At 44.3% G+C, this 20,240-nt stretch overlaps 1 protein-coding gene across 2 annotated transcripts in view; it reads left to right on the forward strand.

The window, feature by feature from the left end:
- Positions 1-16,950, forward strand: part of PXN (Mitochondrial substrate carrier family protein) — a 76,001-nt gene extending 59,051 nt beyond the window's left edge. Inside the window, exons 11-12 of one of the 2 annotated variants that reach the window (XM_086798381.1) lie at positions 9,208-9,290; positions 16,455-16,592. In XM_086798381.1, the coding sequence (XP_086654507.1) occupies positions 9,208-9,281 (74 nt within the window). In that variant the 3' untranslated portion in view covers positions 9,282-9,290; positions 16,455-16,592. Of the gene's footprint in view, positions 1-9,207; positions 9,291-16,454 lie in introns of both variants that reach the window. The other variant, XM_086798380.1, reaches the window with a different exon arrangement.
- The last annotated feature ends 3,290 nt before the right edge of the window (positions 16,951-20,240 follow it).

Consider the following 20,240-nt stretch of genomic DNA (forward strand, 5'->3'; position numbering starts at 1 on the left):
AGGAACTTCTTTAATCACACAGAGGCTTTTACAAGATACCAAGGTGCGGGTGCAAACAACACTGGATTTTCCATAAAGCATTAGCACATGTCTTGCCCGGATCTCAGTCTATAGCCAATATACAAACATCTCCAGAAGCTTTTCAAAACTGTCCCATGAATTCAGCTCATAAACCATCCATAAATCAGCTGGTACGGAGCTAAAAGCTGCACCAAACTCCGTGCCAAATCAACCCCAAAACTGGGCCTCAAATCAGCCCTGAAAGCAGTCCATAAAAACAGCCAAAAATAGCCCTTTGTAGTGGAAACCTATACCGCCTTTTGCATGCTTGCAACACCACTGTACGACTGATGTACCATCCGTACAGTCAGCGTAGAGAGAAGAGGAGGTGCTCTACAGCCTCTGTACGGCCTGCGCAAGAGGGAAGATAGAACTGTATGCTGCACGGCCAGCGCAAAAGAGAAGAGAGAGAATCTGTGGTCGGCCAGCCCTGTCAGCATCTATGGAGGAAGTCGACTAGCCCTGTAGCATCTCTGGAGCAAGTTGGCCAGCAGAGAGAAGAAAGAAAAACTCCAAGGGGGATGCACATGATAATAAAACAGCCAAACCTACTTTAGTAGAGTCGACTAGCTCTATTTTCGAAGTGCTTTTCCCCTTTTCGGCTAGAAGTGGCTGAACCAACCCAAAATATCCACTTTATGCTTTCCTTGGCTTGTACTCCAAGTTTTGGCCCAAAAATATCAACTTTATGCTTTTCTTGGCTTATTGCGCAAGTTTCATCTAGGTGCCTTCTTTTGATGATTCTCCTTCCTCCATAGGCTGGAAACACAGAGGATTGGAGATCCCGAGATATCTCTAGCATGAATGATGCGCTTCTTTATATACTGATTTATGCTGCTGGTTGGCTGATGTAGATGGTGTCGGTTGCTGCTAATATGCCCACAACTGATGTAGATGCTGAGTCGGCTGAAGGGCATGGTCGGTTGCTAGCCTTGGCTTGGCCGACTAGACACCTAAGCCACCAAAGGGCTCGTGGACTGGGATGCCTGGTGCTTAGAATGATTATGCCCATGATCTATGCTTGGATATTGCTGTAAATGCTTGGATAATGCTTGAATGCTTTTAGTTAATGCCAAGAATGCTCTGCTAACTGTTTATGAATGCCTAGAATGCCATGTCACCTGCACACCAACTAGGTGTGCACGTGACAAGAGAAGGCAAAGTACAAGGCACAACTCTCGGATTGCATTGGACAGAAGGGGGATTTTGGCGAGGATGGTGCGGCGGATGACATGCTTAATACCTCTCTCTCTCCCATAGTGTGTGTGCGTGTAATAAAAGAGGGCCCTCGCACCACCTTTCTGCCACCCACAAGTGGGGCAGAATGGCTAGTGCAAGGGCCCTTATAAAGGCCATGATCCACCCGAGTTCAAGTCCCACCGTTGGTCGTATATGCCCTCGTGTTGCATTCTACTGACATTAACACCTCTCTCTCCCATAGTGTGTGTGTGTGTGTGTGTGTGTGTGTGTGTAATAAAAGAGGACCCTCGCACTACCTTTCTGCCACCCAGAAGTGGGACAGATTGGCTAGTTTAAGGGCCCTTATAAAGGCCAATCTACCACCCACAAGTGGGGCAGATTGGCTAGTGCAAGGGCCCTTATAAAGGCCATGATCCACCCGAGTTCAAGTCCCACCGTTGGTTGTATATGCCCTTGTGTTGCATTCTACCGACATTAATACCTCTCTCCCCCATCATGTGTGTGTGTGTGTAATAAAAGAGGACCCTCGCACTACCTTTCTGCCACCCACAAGTGGGGCAGATTGGCTAGTGCAAGGGCCCTTATAAAGGCCATGATCCACCCGAGTTCAAGTCCCACCGTTGGTCGTATATACCATGTAACTGTTTTGTATTATAATCAATGATTGATTAATGAAAACCTCTCATGTTTTGCCTCAATCTACTTTAGTGTTAGCCTAGCCCCGACATTTCCTTGAAGTTGAGTTTGCCGTTTCCTCCCGTTTCTTGGGGTTTACCGTTTTCAAACCGGAAATGTTTCATACAACCTAGGGGGAAAGACCATATGCACAAGCTCACCAGACAGGGCTAATACTTGGAACATATGGATGTACTTGGAACATATGGATGGATATGTTTGGAACACTTGTATACTGCAGTTGAGGACAACTGGGATGTAAGAGTGACAAAGTGCCAAACAGTGAAAGAAAACTGAAGCTCACTAATATAGGATGCACAAGAACTGAAGGAAATGATATTCACCAAAAGGTGGTAACAAAGCTGGAGTAGGCAGCACGAGGCACACCGTAGGTGTAGCCAAGATCCCAGAGAACGCGGAAAATGAGATGTTATAATTGAGGGCATGGCCCTCACTCATATAGTACCTATTGGACCTAGTCGGCTAGCTGAAAGTAGGCCGACTTGGGAAAAAATATATAAATACCTAGAAGAATGCCAAAAATATCCAAAAAAAATGTAGATGTCCAGTAAAGGTGAATATGGTTCTGGAGAGGTCTAGAATGTGGAGATGACTCTTCTAACACCTCGTGTTGAGCCCCACTGAAGAGGACCGATATTGGCGTGTGAAAGTAGGTGATCTTGGAAAGCATCTTGGAAAGCACCTTGGTGAAGATGTCCACCACATTGTCCCTAGTAGGACAATACTTCATTGTTAAGGTACCGAGCGCCAACTAGTCACGAACCATATGATAATGAACAACAATGGAAGACTAGGTTTCGAGCAAGAGCCTTGGCATTCTGATTGTCAGAGTAGACAACTGTAGGCAATAGAGGAGGGACACGAAGATGATCAAGAAACTGATGAAGCCGCATAAGCTCTTTGACTATTTCAAAGTAAGTACGATACTCCGCTTCTGTTGAAGAACCGGCAAGTGTAGGCTGCTTCTTCATTTGCCAAGAAATAAGTTCAGAACCAAGTAAGTAACAATAGTCCATAGTAGACCTCTGAGTATTTGGATCACCTGCTCAGTAAGAATTTGAATATCCAACTTGATTGAGACTAGAGCCATATGAAATCCCTATGTCAAGGTGTCTTGCATATATTTGAGAGCACGAACAAGAGCCTGTCGATGAGAAGTATGTGGTGCTGAAAGAAACTCACTTAGGACACTAACGCTGTAAGCAAGATTAGGCCTAGTAATGGTGAGATGAATAAACGAGCCGACAAGCTCTCCTATTGAGTAGGATCATGATAGGGTGGAGAGTCATTGTTTTTACTCAACTTTTGATTTGGATCCATAGGGCAAGATAATGAGTGATAGTCCTTCATACCAAACCTCTCTAAAATTTGAGAAGCGTACTTTTGTTGAGAGAGAAATATCCCCTTTGGGCACTGCCAGACTTCCATGCCAAGAAAGTAGTGAAGTAGACCAAGATTGGTCATCTCAAAAGTATGACTTAGAAGATCCATAATCATAGCGGTGCGGATCTAGTGAGAATAAGATCATCGACATACAAAATGATAATCACAATGTGATCCTCCTCTATCAAAGCGTAAAGGTTACTGTTGGTAGGAGTTTTGTCAAAGGAATGAGAGAGAAAGAAAGTATCAATCTTTTGGTACCACGCCTTAGGAGCCTGTTTAAGGCCATAAAGAGCTTTCCGTAGAAGATAAACATGGTCCTCGAAACCATCGCGGATGAGGCCAGGGGGTTTTTCTCATATATTTCCTCCTGAAGGTCCTCATTGAGAAAGGCGGACTTGACATCCATCTGAAAGATGGGCCAAGAGAAGTGATCAGCAACGGCAAGAACAATGCGAATAGTGGTATACCTTGCGGTTGGAGCAAAAGTTTCAAGAAGTCCTCGCTTCCCTTCTGGGTATAGCCCCTAGCCACCAAGTGGGCTTTATATTTGTCGAGTGAACCATCAGCAAGAAACTTCGCTTTGTAAGTCCATTTGACGTCGATAACCTTCCTATGAGAAGGGCGGGGAACAAATTCCCATGTGTGATTTTTGCTAATGGCATCCATTTCTGCCTCCATCACAAGCCACCACTTAGGGATTTGTAAGGCCTCCTTTGGTGTAGAAGACTCCGCATGATGCATCAAGGAAGTCATCAATGCAAAATTAACTGTAAGCATGCCAACACGCTGGGGTTGTAAGCTAGAAGATCTCCTCAATCTGGAAGGAGCAATCCCAGACTGATAAATGGTCGGAGAAGGGTCTTGAGAATCCTGCAATGTAGAGTGAAGCCACCGTGGAGGGGGAGAGGTACTCGGTGGAGGCGGAGGAGAGGTAAGAATCGATGGTGAGGGTGGAACCAAGGAAGGAGTTGATGAAATTGCTGGTGATTCCGGGGATCCGAAAGTCTCTGGGGTTTCATCAAAGCGCACGTCTCGAGATAATATAACTTTCTCCTTGTTGGGATCCCGAAGCTGGAAGGCTTTGGAGTGTTCGCTGTAGTTGACGAAGATCATTTTGGTGGATTTGGGGTCAAACTTCTTGCGATGAGATCGAGCTGATGAACATGAGCATCACATCCAAAAACATGGAAATGAGAAACTCATGGCTTTGTCGGAGAATATGCCTCCTCTAGAGTCTTCCCATCGACCGCCTTTCTAGGGGAACGGTTGATGATGTATAGAGCAGTGTTAATTGCTTTGTGATTTGTTTGGGTCAAAAGGTAAGGTTGTAAACCTACAAGAAGGTATTTACTTGGTGTAAGATCAATCAGTCAAGTCCTGATCACTGAATCACGCAAATAGTCTCTTACTTAGAGAGTTGGTCTCTCTCTCTTCTCTCTCTATCTTTCCCATGGCTCACCGTGCCTAACATTGAATGCAGCAATTTTTGTTGACATTACAAAATTTCCCAAACTTGCATAAATGTGCAGGTATAGTAACTTGTCATGTGCATGCTCATTCTAGCAGCTAATCTCTGGTAGATAGTAGGAAAAGACAGAAGCTTAGGGCATGATTACTCAAAAATAGTTCAACATGTCAAACACTTTCTAGAGTTAACAATAAGGTATATACAATCTTAGCTGCTCACATTAACTTTAAATAGCAATCCAAGCATGTTGCTTTCTTGGGGTTTTCATGGTTTTTTTGCCAAAAGTGATTGGCAATAGCACTATCTTGTGCACTCCCCATGCGTCAACCCATCAATCCCTCTCATCCATGGGTTCTCTCCGTGTCAAATATTGGCTCTGATACCAATGTAAGATCTCCACAAACCACACCGAAGGATTATCTAGCTTACTTTATTTATTAGCTTTTTTGCTTTATTTATAAGCTTTTAGCCCCAGGCTATTAATTATAAGCTCTTAGCTAATCTAGACCTCTTTTGGCTAGCGTCCTAGCCCATGTGTGAACGCTCCAAGTCCCCACGCTCCAGCTTTTTTTCGGCTCGGTTCAGGTATTAATTTCACTTGTTGACATGAGTCAAGCATTTCGGCTTTATTTCTACTTACTAAGTCTCCGAACCGTAAACCAATGCGGAAAATTGAATTAGAGTAAACAAGGACTTGGAACAAATTAAGAGCATTAACCTTAAACAAAATAAAATAAACAAGAGAACTCCGTCGACACAGTATTAGGTTAAATCGCCCTAGGAGGAGTGTGGTTTATCATACCACTCATCCATATTTACATGTATTAAAAGTTTGCTTTTAATGTACGGAAAATTTACGCGGCTCAAACAAGGCAAGATAAACCATGGGCTCTGACACCACTATTGGGTTAGGCTAATGTACAAGAAATGGGGGCAGAGAACAGGAGAAAGAAAAGAAAGTTATATTAAACGCCTTCAAAAGACCCAATGGGTCTATGAGACCAAAAGTGATACAATAGTGTCCATGTAATCTCATCATGGTACAAAAGAAAACAAAAACTAGAGCTATGAGCTCGGAATGTCAAATCCGAGCCATATGATACAAAATGGGATCATTATCATCATAGGGCCTATGGAGCTAACCCCCCGGTGGTAGGAGGGGGCCATCAAGGATATCACGTATGGGGCTAGCTTGTAGAAGGCCGTGGAGGTCCCTTGGGCATGGGATGTGTTAGCAGTCATCTCTTGTCTTTACCATATTACTCAGTAGGGAGTGAGGGCCTCTGTTGTGGGCATGCCCACCCAGTTAGGAGCTTTCTCCATTTTTCCTCATTGTCTATATTTTTCTTTGTTTTTTTTTGGTCGTGGGGGACTGTTCTGTGCTGGTCGACTTGACTAGTCCACTAGCCAACTTTGATCCAGGTGCGGGCCGATTGGTTTTATGTTGGCGGACTGGTATTTTCTAGTCGTGAAGATGTTGTGCTGCTGTCGGCCTGTTTTTCTGTGGCCGACCAGTAGCCCAGGGTGGTATATATACCACCCTTGCTCCCCACACCATTGTTGTACCGGATCCTTTGTAAGAAGCCCGACTTAGAGCGTGATGTTTTGAAGGCCGAGCGGACCTGTAACCATTGTGGCCAGAAGGGTCACTATTGGAGGAAGTGTCCTTAGCAAAGTACCGAGAAAGGTGCCGATTCCTCAGCTGCAGCTGCAAAGACTCGAGCTTTTGTGCACTTGGGGTATTATGGACACCGTAGCTTCATCTTCTTCGAGTAGGAAGGGAGTTGGTCTCACCGCTAGGGATACTCGGGAGTGGATTCTTGACAGTGGTGCTTCCAGGCACATGACTCGTCACGTGCACACCCATCAGGTGTACAGGCATTAAATTAGGATATTCATCCAGGCATATATCAGTATGAGCATCATATGGGGGTGTTTTCTCACCAACATCAGCACATGAGTCATTAAGAGCATTTAGGGCATTTATTACTTCAGGTCAGGGCCTATTATGACCAGCCGACAGGTTATTTACAGTAGCCGACAGCAATAGCATTTATGAGTCGTGGAAGAAATATATAGGCAGCCGACTGCTGTATACTGGCCGACCTGTAGTAGAGCTTCATATATAAAGCAACGCATCATTTCAGCATAGATCATCTGGATCTCTTCAGCGTTTCCTTCCCAGGTAACAGGAGAGCATCTGCGTTTCATCATCAGATCAGCATCGCATCTGTTCCAAAGCATCCCTTCAGCGTTTCCTTCCCAGGAGACAAGGGAAAGATAGTGGGACAATAGTATTTTCAGCATATCAGCATATTCAGCAGCATAGATCCATTTGGATCTCATTGTACCCGCATTCATCATCTAATATAGCTGCATTGCATTGACACATATTTGTCTATCTCTTAAACATCATTAAGTGCAGTTTAGTTAGACTAAGGTTATGATTACTACGGTCGAAGACCTCTTACATGTCACATTGGTATCAGAGCGTTACAGGGTAACCAGCCTTAGATCATGTTCATTCCATCAGTCATACAGTCAGACATCATGTTAATCGCTTCTGCACAGTTAAACCCAGTTCTCAAAATCTTGCAGGCCACCCTTAGGGATTTTCCCTTAGGTATGCATTAGTAACCCATCCATTTGCATTCTTGCACAGCATAGTAGTCATCTTAGCAGTCATCTTAGCAGTTAGTCTTGCATCTGCAAGGCATACATGTTGCCCATGAACTCTATGGGAAAGAATGACATCCATCATCAAAGGAGGACATAAGTTTTGGGCTTCAACTGGCAGCAGCAGGGGATTTCTCTTCCACAGAAGACGGAAGTTTGCTCCAACATCGCCTCTGGAGGTTCAGAGCTTCAGGAACGACGGAGATGGTAGGTGAAAGGTTTCCACAGGCAGGTCAGGGGCGACTCAGGTATTTCCAAGCAGTTTAGCAGCATTTGCCATTCAGTTCCCGCAGTACATAGAGACTTGGCTCAAAGGATTTCACTCCTGCAGACAACCTCCGTCCCGGCAGCAGAAGACAGAAGGGGCAGTGGTTCGGAGGAGAAGGATCCCCAGAGGAGTCGAAAGGTTGCCAAGTATATCACCCAGCAACAATTTAGCAGAGGGGAATGTCACGTGCACACCCATCAGGTGTACAAGTGGCATGGCATCATCAGGCATTAAATTAGGATATTCATCCAGGCATATATCAGTATGAGCATCATATGGGGGTGTTTTCTCACCAACATCAGCACATGAGTCATTAAGAGCATTTAGGGCATTTATTACTTCAGGTCAGGGCCTGTTATGACCAGCCGACAGGTTATTTACAGTAGCCGACAGCAATAGCATTTATGAGTCGTGGAAGAAATATATAGGCAGCCGACTGCTGTATACTGGCCGACCTGTAGTAGAGCTTCATATATAAAGCAACGCATCATTTCAGCATAGATCATCTGGATCTCTTCAGCGTTTCCTTCCCAGGTAATAGGAGAGCATCTGCGATTCATCATCAGATCAACATCGCATCTGTTCCAAAGCATCCCTTCAGCGTTTCCTTCCCAGGAGACAAGGGAAAGATAGTGGGACAATAGTATTTTCAGCATATCAGCATATTCAGCAGCATAGATCCATTTGGATCTCATTGTACCCGCATTCATCATCTAATATAGCTGCATTGCATTGACACATATTTGTCTATCTCTTAAACATCATTAAGTGCAGTTTAGTTAGACTAAGGTTGTGATTACTACGGTCGAAGACCTCTTACATGTCACATGACTCCTTCCGGAGAGTCATTATAGGATCTTCAACGGCAGACATGTCACATCTTTATTGGTGACAAATCCACTCTCCCAATTCACAGTGAGGGCATGTTGGAGATTATTCGTGATGGTAGACTATAGAGGGGGGAAGCATTCCTCCCGGGTTCTTTATGTTAGGTGGTGTGGTTGTGGAGGTTACTTGGTGAGATTGGGTTTGAAGGAACCCGGTCTTCCATGCCCGGACCAAGCACATAGAGATACAATATCACTTTGTTTGTGTGAAGATTTTGGTTGGTGACATCTTGCTTATCTTTTGCTCGACGGAGAACAATGCGGTGACCTCTTCACGAAGCCTCTACCTCAGCAGATGCTCCGTCAGCACTCCAGCTCACTGGGATTGGTTCCACATCCAGGAGCTGGGAGGGGGTGTTAGCAGTCATCTCCTGTCCCTACCATATTACTCAGTAGGGAGTGAGGGCCTCTGTTGTGGGTGTGCCCTCCTAGTTAGGAGCTTTCTCCATTTTTTCTCATTGTCCATATTTTTCCCTGTTTTTTTTTTGGTTCGGGGGATTGTTCTGTGCTGGCCAACCTGATGTGTTCACTGGCTGACTATTGTTCACTGGCCGACTTTGGTCCAGGTGCTGGCCGATTGGTATTTTCTAGTTGTGGAGATGTTGTGCTACTGTCGGCTTGTTTTGCTGTGGCCAACTAGCAGCCCAAGGTATATATACCACCCTTGCCCCCCACACCATTGTTGTACTGGATCCTTTGTATATAGTAGAGTTTATACATCTTCTCTCTCTCGTACAGTTTTGTGTTTCTTTCTCACAGTAGTTTGTCTCATTTTTGTTGCCCATTCCGACAAGATGGTGGCTCTGTGCCACTTCAAGATCTCCTCAAGGTGGGGCTGATGTCTGTGTTGCTGGCGAGGGCCAGGGAGTATGACATCGGGCTTGTGGCCCGATCTAGAGTCACACCAGAGTAGGGTCTAGCGGGATGTCGGGCACTTGAGAATGTGTGGCTCGATGAGGTTGTGGCTATGTCATGCATGGCTGTTGTGGCGTCCTCTTATGGTCGGAAGAATTGAGTGATGGTCGCCTCGGGCCGACCTCCACTGTGCATAGCAAGCAGATCTTATCCTCTCCTATCCTTTTTGGGGATATATGCTACTCTCCTTGTCTCCACCATGAGTTGGTGAGACAAAATTCTAATATGGCATGTGACATGTGCTTGAGCATGTAATGGGGCTCCCAAATGAAATCACCTAGCCTGAATTGTAGGCAGTTGTCATGATAGAATTGCATCTTAGTGCCAAGCTGTTGTGGTGCTACCCATGTGATGTGTGTCTCTAGTCTATATAGATTTGTATGGATGAGGTGATTAATGTCCTAGTGGGTGAGCTGTAGGAGAGGAGCATCAAGGCTGTAGTATAAAGGAGGTACGGAAAACCCATGTGCCTAAAACCAGTGTGACCTTGGCATACCAAGTTTGTGTGTGTCTTGCCTGTGCTAGGCGGAAGGATGACTTGCGTGCAGCATGGGGAGCATATTTATCACATGCATTGTGCACTGTAGTGCGTGGTGACAAGCTGGCTCATCATCAGTGCATCTTATACATAAGTAGGAACCCCTTGTAGGATATGATTTTGTCGCATGCCATGGCCCCATTGTAAGCCCCAGCCTGTCAAATCCCCATAGGATCTCCTCGTAGAACGCTCCTGGTACGAGACTCGAAACCTGCAAACAAACCAAACAAACAAGAAGGGGGTGTAGGCCTGACTCACCTCCCAACCATGACAGCCGTGGGCAAGCCCACAGACTTGGCTGTCCCCTCTGAGCCACGAGCTGAGCTAACTAGATGGACGTACCGACCAATCTCTACCTTGTGACGTCCCATACCGCCACGAAGCTATCCTTGCGGGTCTCGAGACTGCTGCCGGCCTCGGTTGCATGAAGCAGGTGCACGTCTGCACTAGATCTAGGCTCTAGACCATAGAGCTCTCACAAATCACGCGAGACTCTGTATGACTAATGACTACTAACCTTGGCCACCTTCTTATAGGCTCTTGGCCGGTCATCGGGCGTCCACACTTGGGCGCCCGTCCGTCCATACTTGGGTGCCTGCCCGTTAGTCTATCCCTAACTCAGCTCGCCAATCAGCCTGCCTAGCTCCAAGCTTCCCCAACCTCGAAGTTAGGTGTAGTACACGGTAGATACACACTGTGTACATGACATACTCCCCTTCCTCTAAGAGCTCACTTCTGAGCTCACTAAAAAGCCAGGCTAATCTCTCTGAAGAGTAGTCAATGTCTCCCATGTAGCGTCCTCCTCAACACGATCCTTCCACTTGATCTTGTATTCCGTGATAAGTATATTACGCAATCTTCTTTCATGAAATCCAAGAATCTTTTCAGGTTGGTGTGGAATAAATGTCATGTCCTTGACATCTATGATTTCTTGAGGAGTAACTAATTGGTCTGTTCCATCCAGTACTTCCTTAAGTCTACTGACATGAAATACATGATGAACTTTCACATGAGAAGGCAAATCCAGTTCATATGCAATTGAACCAAACCGTCGTGTAATACGAAATGGTCCACAGTATCTAGGGGATAATTTCGGAGATCGGCCTGTCCGTAAAGTCTTGGAATCTTTCGGAACTCGCAAATACACCATCGTTCCTTCAGAGAACTCTCTGGGTGAACGATGTCTATTTGAATAAAATCTGTCTCGGTCTTGAGCACTTCTAATAGATTCCTTCGCAACTTGTAACATTTCTTGTATATCTTGCAAAAAATTACGTGCTGTATCATGTAGAAGTTCTGAGAATCCCACTGTAATAGGTGATCTAGGTTGAAAACCATACATAAGCATGAAAGGACTAAAACTTGTACTCGAATGCTTAGTATTGTTATATGCAAATTCTAACATAGGAAGATAATCCTCCCATGAACCCTCGAAGCATATCATCCAAAATCTGATTCACTCTTTCAGTCTGGCCATCAGATTGAGGATGATCTGAGGAACTCAAATTCAAAGTTGTTTTCAACTTCTCAAAAACAAGTTTCCAAAAATCACTTGTAAACTTAGAGTCCCTATCACTGACTATGTCCTGCGGTAACCTGTACAGTCTAAACAATTGCTCTATAAATTGCCTTGCTAATTGCGTAGCTGTAATAGTCTTCCGGGTCAGTAAAAATCTAGCCATTATGTCAAGCGATCTACCACAACCCAAATAGAATCGTGGCCTTGATGTGTTCTTGGCAATCCGGTAATAAAATCCATGGAAATACTTTCCTATTTATTACCTGGGCTTTGCAAAGGATGCAACAACCTAGCCTGTCTAAAGCGTTCAGCTTTATTTGCTTGACAAACTTGACACTTGAGAACATAATCTTCTACATATCCTTTCATCTTTGGCCTATAAAAAGTGTGTTTCACTAACGATAATGTCCTGTGTATCCCAGGGTGTCTAGCAGAAGGGGCGTTGTGACACTCCTTAAGAATCTTGGATCTAATGTTCGGGATCTGTGGTACACAAATTTTGTCATTACGGAATAGTAAACCATTCCGAATCATCCACTGGCCTCCTGCAGCCTGAATGGTAGGCTTTTCAGTCATCAAGTCTTGGTCAATCAATGAGCTCCCGTCTTGGATCTTCTGCCAAAATGGACCAAAATAACTATCAGTCCTGCAAAGCCCTCTGAATGACTGAAATAAGTCAGTAGAAATCTCGGTGAATGACAAAGTATTCACCTCTCTAATTCGACTAAGCGTATCTGCAACACTATTCATGGACCCTTTTCGATAACGAATCTCAAAATCAAAATCTTGCATTACCTCAGTCCAACGAGCTTTCCTTCCTCTCAAATCATCCGCATCATACACATACTTGATTGGCTGATGATCAGACAATACCACAAACTTGGAGTCATATAAATAATGTCTCCAAACCTTGAGAGCTTAAATCACAGCATAAAGCTCCTTCTCAAGGGTTGGTCTACGAGATTGAGTGTCGTCTAGCTTTTTACTTTCAAAAGCAACAGGTCTACCATCTTGAAATAGAGCAGTCCCGATGGCATAGTGACTGGCATCAGCTTCAAGAACATAAGGCCGACTAGGATCGGGTAATGCTAAGATAGGTGCTTCCTTGACCTTATCTTTCAAAAGTCTGAAGGCCATATCTAAATTGTTATTCCAAGTGATAGGCTGATTTGACTTACATCCATGACCTTTCAACAAGTCGATCATTGGTAGTGTGAGCTGAATCTGAACTCGGTCATAGTCAATGCTCAATTCATCTCTAGTGATCTTGTGTTCCAAGTAAATGATGTCTGTCATAAAAAACTCACATTTACTTAACTTAGCATATAGTCGATTCTCTCTTAAAATAGATAAGACAATCGTGAGGTGTCTAACATGATCCTCAAGAGTACGACTATATATCAAAATATCATTCAGGAACACCACCACAAATTTTTCCAAATGTTCACGATCCATTGCCTCCTTCTTGCCACCCGTCGGACTGTGAGTCTGCTCACGTGTACGAGCCCGGTTGTACTGTACACCTACGTGGAACGCTGCTTGCCTGCCTGCGTATCCCATGTGTGCTACCTTCAGCGTGTCTGCGCACAAAAAGAACATGTCGACTGCCCGAGTGCGCTTGCGTCCGCCTGGCTGGCGTTGCCGCCTGTGCACTTGTCTTGCACACGATTGTGTGCCTATGTGTACCCGTGCGTATACTTGGCCGACTGCACCTCATAGGTACGACTATGCCAGCCCGCGCACCATCGCCTGTACACGTGCGCCAGATCAAGCGTAACAGCTTGCAAGCGACTGTAGAAGAGTACCCGCCCTGGCTGCGCATACAAGCGCTTCACAACACAGCGGGCGACCCTCTCTCTCTCTCTCTCTCTCTCACACACACACACAAAAATAGTCGATTGCTTTTTCTTGTTTCTCTCTCTTCAAACTGTTTAAACAGGTGCACAAACACAGCCCTTCTTCTTGCTAAGCAAAACAACCCTTTCTAGATCACAATCCCCATCATCTCAGGTTCCTTTGATGAAAAAAAAAAACAACATACCAATCTGAAAAAACAGCAGTATGCATAAACAAAACAGCAAGCTTCTTGAACACATACCTTTCTTCGACCTCATCTTCTCTACCTGCCGACTTGCTCGTCCACGAGACACGCCCTGATACCACTGTCAAATCCCCATAGGATCTCCTCGTAGATCGAAACTTGCAAACAAACCAAACAAACAAGAAGGGGGTGCAGGCCTGACTCACCTCCTAACCATGACAACCATGGGCAAGCCCACAGACTTGGTTGTCCCCACCGAGCCACGAGTTGAGCTAACTAGATGGACGTACAGACCAATCTCTACCTCGTGACGTCCCATACCGCCACGAAGCTACCCTCGCGGGCCTCGAGACTGCTGCCGGCCTCGGCTGCATGAAGCAGGTGCACGTCTGCACTAGATCCAGGCTCCAAACCATAGAGCTCTCACAAATCACGCGAGACTCTGTATGACTAATGACTAACCTTGGCCACCCTTTTATAGGCTCTTGGCGAGTCATTGGGCGTCCACACTTGGGCGCCCGCCCGTCCATACTTGGGTGCCCGCCCGTTAGTCTATCCCTAACTCAGCTCGCCAATCGGCCTGCCTAGCTCCAAGCTTTCCCAACCTCGAAGCTAGTCTTGTGTGTGTGTAGCACACGGTAGATACACACTGTGCACATGACAGTCCGGGACATGTTAGGCGCGAGCTACGTAGGTCTTTCCTCAGCCATATCGGGTCAGTCTAGTTATTTAGTGAGTCTAGTCCCTTAACCCACTTAAAGAGATTCATTCATGCATGTAGAAGTCAGCCTAGAAGCCTTAGGGTTTGCATCAGGTAATGGTATGCATTTTGCATAGCATCATGTGCATGTAACCTTTCCTTAGCATTATAACCTTTGCATAAGCATATAAATCATTGCCAAGCATTGATTACCATTGCATTGCATAGCCTTTAGCCACTTTGCTCCCTCTAGATCCAGTCGGCTGCCTTATGGACCAGTCGGCAGCATAAAAAGCATATAAACAAGCACATAAAGCATATATTCCAAGTCGGGTATGAAAAGGGACCAGCCAACCTGCTCATAAGCAAACCGACCAGCCATCTGCAATCCATGTGCATGAAACCATTTAAGTACCTCTAAGGACCATACCTGCTTTGGTAACGGTGATGGCCATCTTCTCCACGAGATGGAGGGCAGTCTGGCTTGTCTCTCCTGCTCCTGCTCCTGCTCCCTCCCTCTCATGATACAGCTGCCTAGAAGACTAGTGCTAGCTGAGGGAGATGGTCTCTAGTATACATGCTGATTGTAAGTAATGGTCTGGAAGAGAGCATCTGTGACTACAAAAGACCAAAGGGTCTTAAGTGTTACCTTACATCCATGAATTAACTGTATCATGGAAAAGAGATAAAACAGTCTAGCTGAAAAAAACAAACTGAACATTCAGGAATGCCAATGTAACAAATTACAATGCATCGTGTGAGAAAAACTGCCCAGCTAAAGGGGAAGGGAGGACTCAGCATCTCTGGTACATGCCCCCCATCTGGCTACTTGTATAGAGGTTATTGGGCAGACAAGCATGTTGTTGCTCTAGACGTATTGCAGAATTTCTCACGGATGTTTTTTAATGCAGATGTGCCAGTATATAGCCATTAAGAAGAACAGATGTGCCCATTCCTCTATGCGGACTGCCTTCTTATAGGGATCAATGTGTCTCCTCAGCAGCTGTGACCTCTCTACTTCCACCGTGCACTCCGTGTCTTTGAAGGATCTCTCAGATCTGGGGAGGGTCGTCTCACTCTAGTACATCTCTGGTTGTTTGGCACTCCTCTCTACAATGCAAGTTGCAACCCCTGGGAGATGTTGTGTTTGAAGTATCTCTACTCTGCTGCCATCATGTGCTGCCTGGTCAGTCTGGTGAGGTCATCTGACTCCAGTGACCCTTGTGATCGTCGTCGGGTCTCCATCTGGGACTGGTTGAAAAGACGTTAGTGATGAATATCTGTGAGTGTCTGTGGTCTGGGTCTGGACCTCCCTATGTAGGTAGTCTCTATGTTGGTGCAGCTCCGTCAGGTATAGTCCTAGACAGCACTGACCCCAAAAGGCAATGATTTGAGACAATGCGAAAAAACCGTTTCTGGAGAGCGAAAGTAATATTATGTAACCCTTTGAATTTGGAACAATCCGTGGTAGCCGAGATGGAACTTGCTGCAATTGGCAACAAGTTTTCGGGTGATTGGGGAGAGACAGTGATATTAACGTGTAAGAAAGACACAAATGGTCTATGAGACCAAAGGTGATACACAATGGAAAACTGAAAGAAAAAATAAACACTAGTATATGTACATGTAATCAGCAGATATCCTGTGTAGAGTGGGATATGCAGATGATCCTGTATAGAGAGAGAGAGAGAGAGAGAGAGAGGGAGAGAGAGAGAGAGATGGTCAAAATGGCATATGAGATCAAAAAGGTACAATGTTTGGCCATTGCTCTCTTGCCTCTTTTTCCTCCTCACTAGTCTACCTCATGCATGTCAAATATACCGATCATTCTTGTATCCCTTGATTCTCTCGTGTTGTAGGCGCTATGCCTTGTGCTGCCTATTTGTCTGGGAAGGTCCTCGGAGTTGGGGGCTCTTTGTGGACAGTCTGATATCTCCCTCTGAGAGAAGAAGAAGAAGAAGCTCTTTTAACGTCGTAGGAACAATCCCGAGAGAGAGAGAGAGAGAGAGAGAGAGAGAGAGAGAGAGAGAGAGAGAGAGAGAGGCTTTCATTACTTTGTACCAAATGCATAAATGCTAATGAGTTCTTAATCTGGGCCAGGTACCTTAGATGCTATACTGAAAATAATTCGATTCGAAGGCATAGGTGGCTTTTATAAGGGCATGGGCACAAAAATCTTGCAGAGTGTTTTTGCTGCAGCCGTCCTATTTATGGTCAAAGAAGAACTGGTCAAGTCGGCTCGCACCTTAGTGGCCAAAAACAAGGTTATAGTGGACCAGTTACGGTACATTCCAAGGAAAATTGTTGTGATATGAGTGCTCTTGCGGTCCTTAAATTTATTTCTTCTGGTTAAATGCATGGTCAAATAATGATTGATGCCTTCCATTCAAATCAGCTCATTGCTGGCAAAAAAAATTAAGTCGTAAAGTTTATGAAAATAGTTTTAAGATACTTGGTACACACAAGTATTCCCTTAGGGACTTGAAAATAACAGGAATAAAGCCAAGTATGTAGAAAGTATTTTGTTTTTGAGACTATAAAATCAGCTTTTCACTTATGTTATACATAAGGAGTAAATTGAGTTCAATGTTTCCAGTCTAAGTAACTTTTATTGGTGTGCTATATGATGCCTCTCCTATATTTGGCCTGCCTTTGCATAGGGATTTTTTTTCCCCCTTAGAGAACAACTTGCATTAAATAGCCAAAAAAGGAACTAATAATTAGATCAGAATCCCTCTCTCTCTCTCTCTCTCTCTGACACACACACACACACACGCATGCATGTGCAGGAAGAACGTCCCATCCCCCCCATCCCCCCCGCCCCCCAAAAAAAAGGGGGGAAAAAGAAACGAAAAATGCCCCAAACCTCTACAAACAAGCAAGTGAAGTCAATCCTTTTTTCTTATTTAATGTAGCAAAGGCTCACAGTGTCAAGTTCTTTTAGTAGGAGGTTGACGGAAAGATTGTGCCAGGCATTAATATGCATGGATCGATAGATTGCAAAAAGGAGGTGCTAGGTAAGTGTCAAGTTCTTTTAGGAGGAGGTTTGACGGAAAGATTGTGATAGGCATTAATATGCATGGATCGGTAGAGCCCTTGCCTCTGCAAAAAGGAGGTACTAGGTAAGAATCTAATGTGGCGACAATTGTAATTGAGTATTCTTTTGCAAAAAAGAAAAGTCCAATGAGAGAATAGTACACTCGTTAGGTATGATTGTAATCATCATAGAAAGCATTTGCTACTTGGTATTTGATGTTAGTAAGAAGGCTATGGTTGAGAATGGGGCAAGTTTAGCATCATTGTGATAGGGATAAGTTGACCTTGAGTAGCAATGGACAATCGGTCATGATATCAACAAGATTCCAGAGCATAAAAAGGGATGTTAGTCCCTACAATAACATATGCAAAAACAATGACCTTAGAGGAAGAAGACAAATTGATGGGAATTGATATCATCCCAATTGTAGAAATTTACGTAGTTGTAATAACAACATATATCAAGAAACAAGATAAGCAAAGAAGGCTTTACCTAAAGTATTTTTGGGAGTTGAAGGAAAGGGAAAGAGGCACGGAAAGAATAAGCAAGAAGGAAGCCCTTGGACGTAGAAGCGTGCGAAACTTATGAGTTCTCAACATCAAGCATAGAACAGAAACCTTGGATAATTAGATGATGAACAAAAATTTGCCTTCGATTATGAGGAAGAGATGAAGTTAATAGAATACAAAGATATTTTTTGGCTGGAGCACATCGAATTGAGGGGAGTGAATTTTAAAGTGTGCAAACATAGAATTCCCTTGAAACTAGATGCAAGGCCAATAAGAATGTAAAGATACGTGACGAATTCAAATAAAGAAAGAGGAGAGACATAATCTACTGAAAGTCGGGTTAGTCAAAAATATCTTCTTTTTGCCACCAAGAGTTTAGAACGATAAGAAGTTAGAGAGTATATATGGGCAATAGAAAACTCAATGTCCTCAAACCATCAAAGATCCATTCCTTAACCATACATAGACACCATGTTAGATGAGGTAGCAGGGCGTGAATTTCCATTTGCAATCCATGTCTTGTCTTTTTAGGAATATGTCATAATTTGACATGTGCTTAACCACCCAAGTGAAGGTGTCAGAATGTTATAGCCATTTGTTTTGGTATTTCAAGAGGTGGTGTGAATTATATCATGGCTAATGAATGTAGAGTGTCTGCCATTGAATGTATGGTCGTTGACATTATTTCCAACCCTCTTTCCTTGTCCACCAAGTAGTTGAGCTTTAATCTACACTAAAAATACTAGAACGTAGCTTTAACCACAACACTAATCTTGAAGTACACCTGATTCATGATACTCCCCTCGCCTTTGGATGCATCGATGGTGGTGGCCATCCCCTCCAACCCTATGGGAGAGCCAAAACCTCACAATACAAGAACCACACCACTTTATTCTTTGATAATATAATATTTGTACAGCTCACTTAAGCAATCATTTTGCACTAACTATGCCCACTAGAGAGATTGATTAGATATCCTCTGTGCTATAGGTGGGGTGAAGGGTAGCCTCTCTCTGGGACAAGGGCATGTGGCTCAATATCTAAGCAAAGTAGGTAGTTGAACAACCTTTAGTACCACTGAAAGGGAAGCCCTGGGGTTGATTTAATCAGTTAATAAATTTCATCATTACCTGCTGGTATTGTCTTTCATGTAGATAATCAAGCCCTACTTTATCTAGTGAATAAGCTAGATCTGACCAAGAAGTTGGCAAGATGGATGCTTCTATTGCAAGAATTTCAGTTTACAATCGTGCACACTCTCAGCAATCGAAATGTAGTAGCATACTTCCTCTGCATAATAGATATGGGAGAGTAGCCTACATGGGTGGCTGATCTGTTTCCAGATGTACACTTGTTTGCTGTTCAGTATGTACCCATGCAAATAAATTGGTACTTTGACATGCTGCAGTTCATCACAGGAGGGACATTACCCGCCCGCTGACATGATTAACGGAAGAAACTGGCTCTCCAAAAAGCAGGTATTACCTTGAGATTGCATGAACTTTGTACAAAATAGGCATTGACCAAGTTGTCTGGAGATGTGTGCCAAATCATGAACAAAAAACCATGCTGGCAAAAGCACATCAAGGAGTGTCAGATGGGCACTACTCTGGAGAAAAAAGGGGTAGAAGAGTCTTGCAAGAAGGCTTATGGTGGCCCTCAGTATTTAAAGATGCATGGGATCATGGTAGGCGATGTGATGTGTGTAAGCGAATCGAAAATCGATCAGCTACTACTACTGATCGAATGCCTCATCAGACAGTCCTACCGCTTGAACCCTTTCAGAAGTGGGGAATGGATTTTGTAGGACCATTCAAACCTCTAGCCAAGGAGGATTGGTAACAAATACATCCTCGTGGCAACTACTTCACTAAATGGGTGGAGGAAAAGGCCCTCAAGGACAATTCTGCTGTATAGCAGCAGCTGAATTCTTGTACGAGAACATCATGACAAGATTTAAATGTCCAATGGAGCTGGTAAGTGATCAAGGACACATCATCAATGAAGTGATTCAGAAACTGACCCAATGGCACATGATGCTGCAAAAAAAATCAATTGTTTATTATCCGCAAAGGCAAATGGCCAAGGAGAATCTACAAATCAGGTGCTTAAGCGGATCCTCCTAAAGACAGTAAATTAAAATAGAAAAGAATCGGATGAAAAGCTTCACTTTGCACTGTGGGCGTTCCACACAGCATATAAGGTAAGCATTGGGTTCACCCCATTCTCTTTGGTCTATGGCCTAGACGTAGTAGTTCCAATGGAGTATGTTGTCTCAAACCTCAGAATAGCCCTGACCAAAAGGCTCAGCCCAAAGGAATCAGTCAACTAGCGGATGCA

The sequence above is a fragment of the Cibotium barometz genome, chromosome 5, assembly GCF_041138505.1.
Source record: "Cibotium barometz isolate CiBa-2024 chromosome 5, ASM4113850v1, whole genome shotgun sequence".
Classification (NCBI taxonomy): Eukaryota; Viridiplantae; Streptophyta; class Polypodiopsida; order Cyatheales; family Cibotiaceae; genus Cibotium; species Cibotium barometz.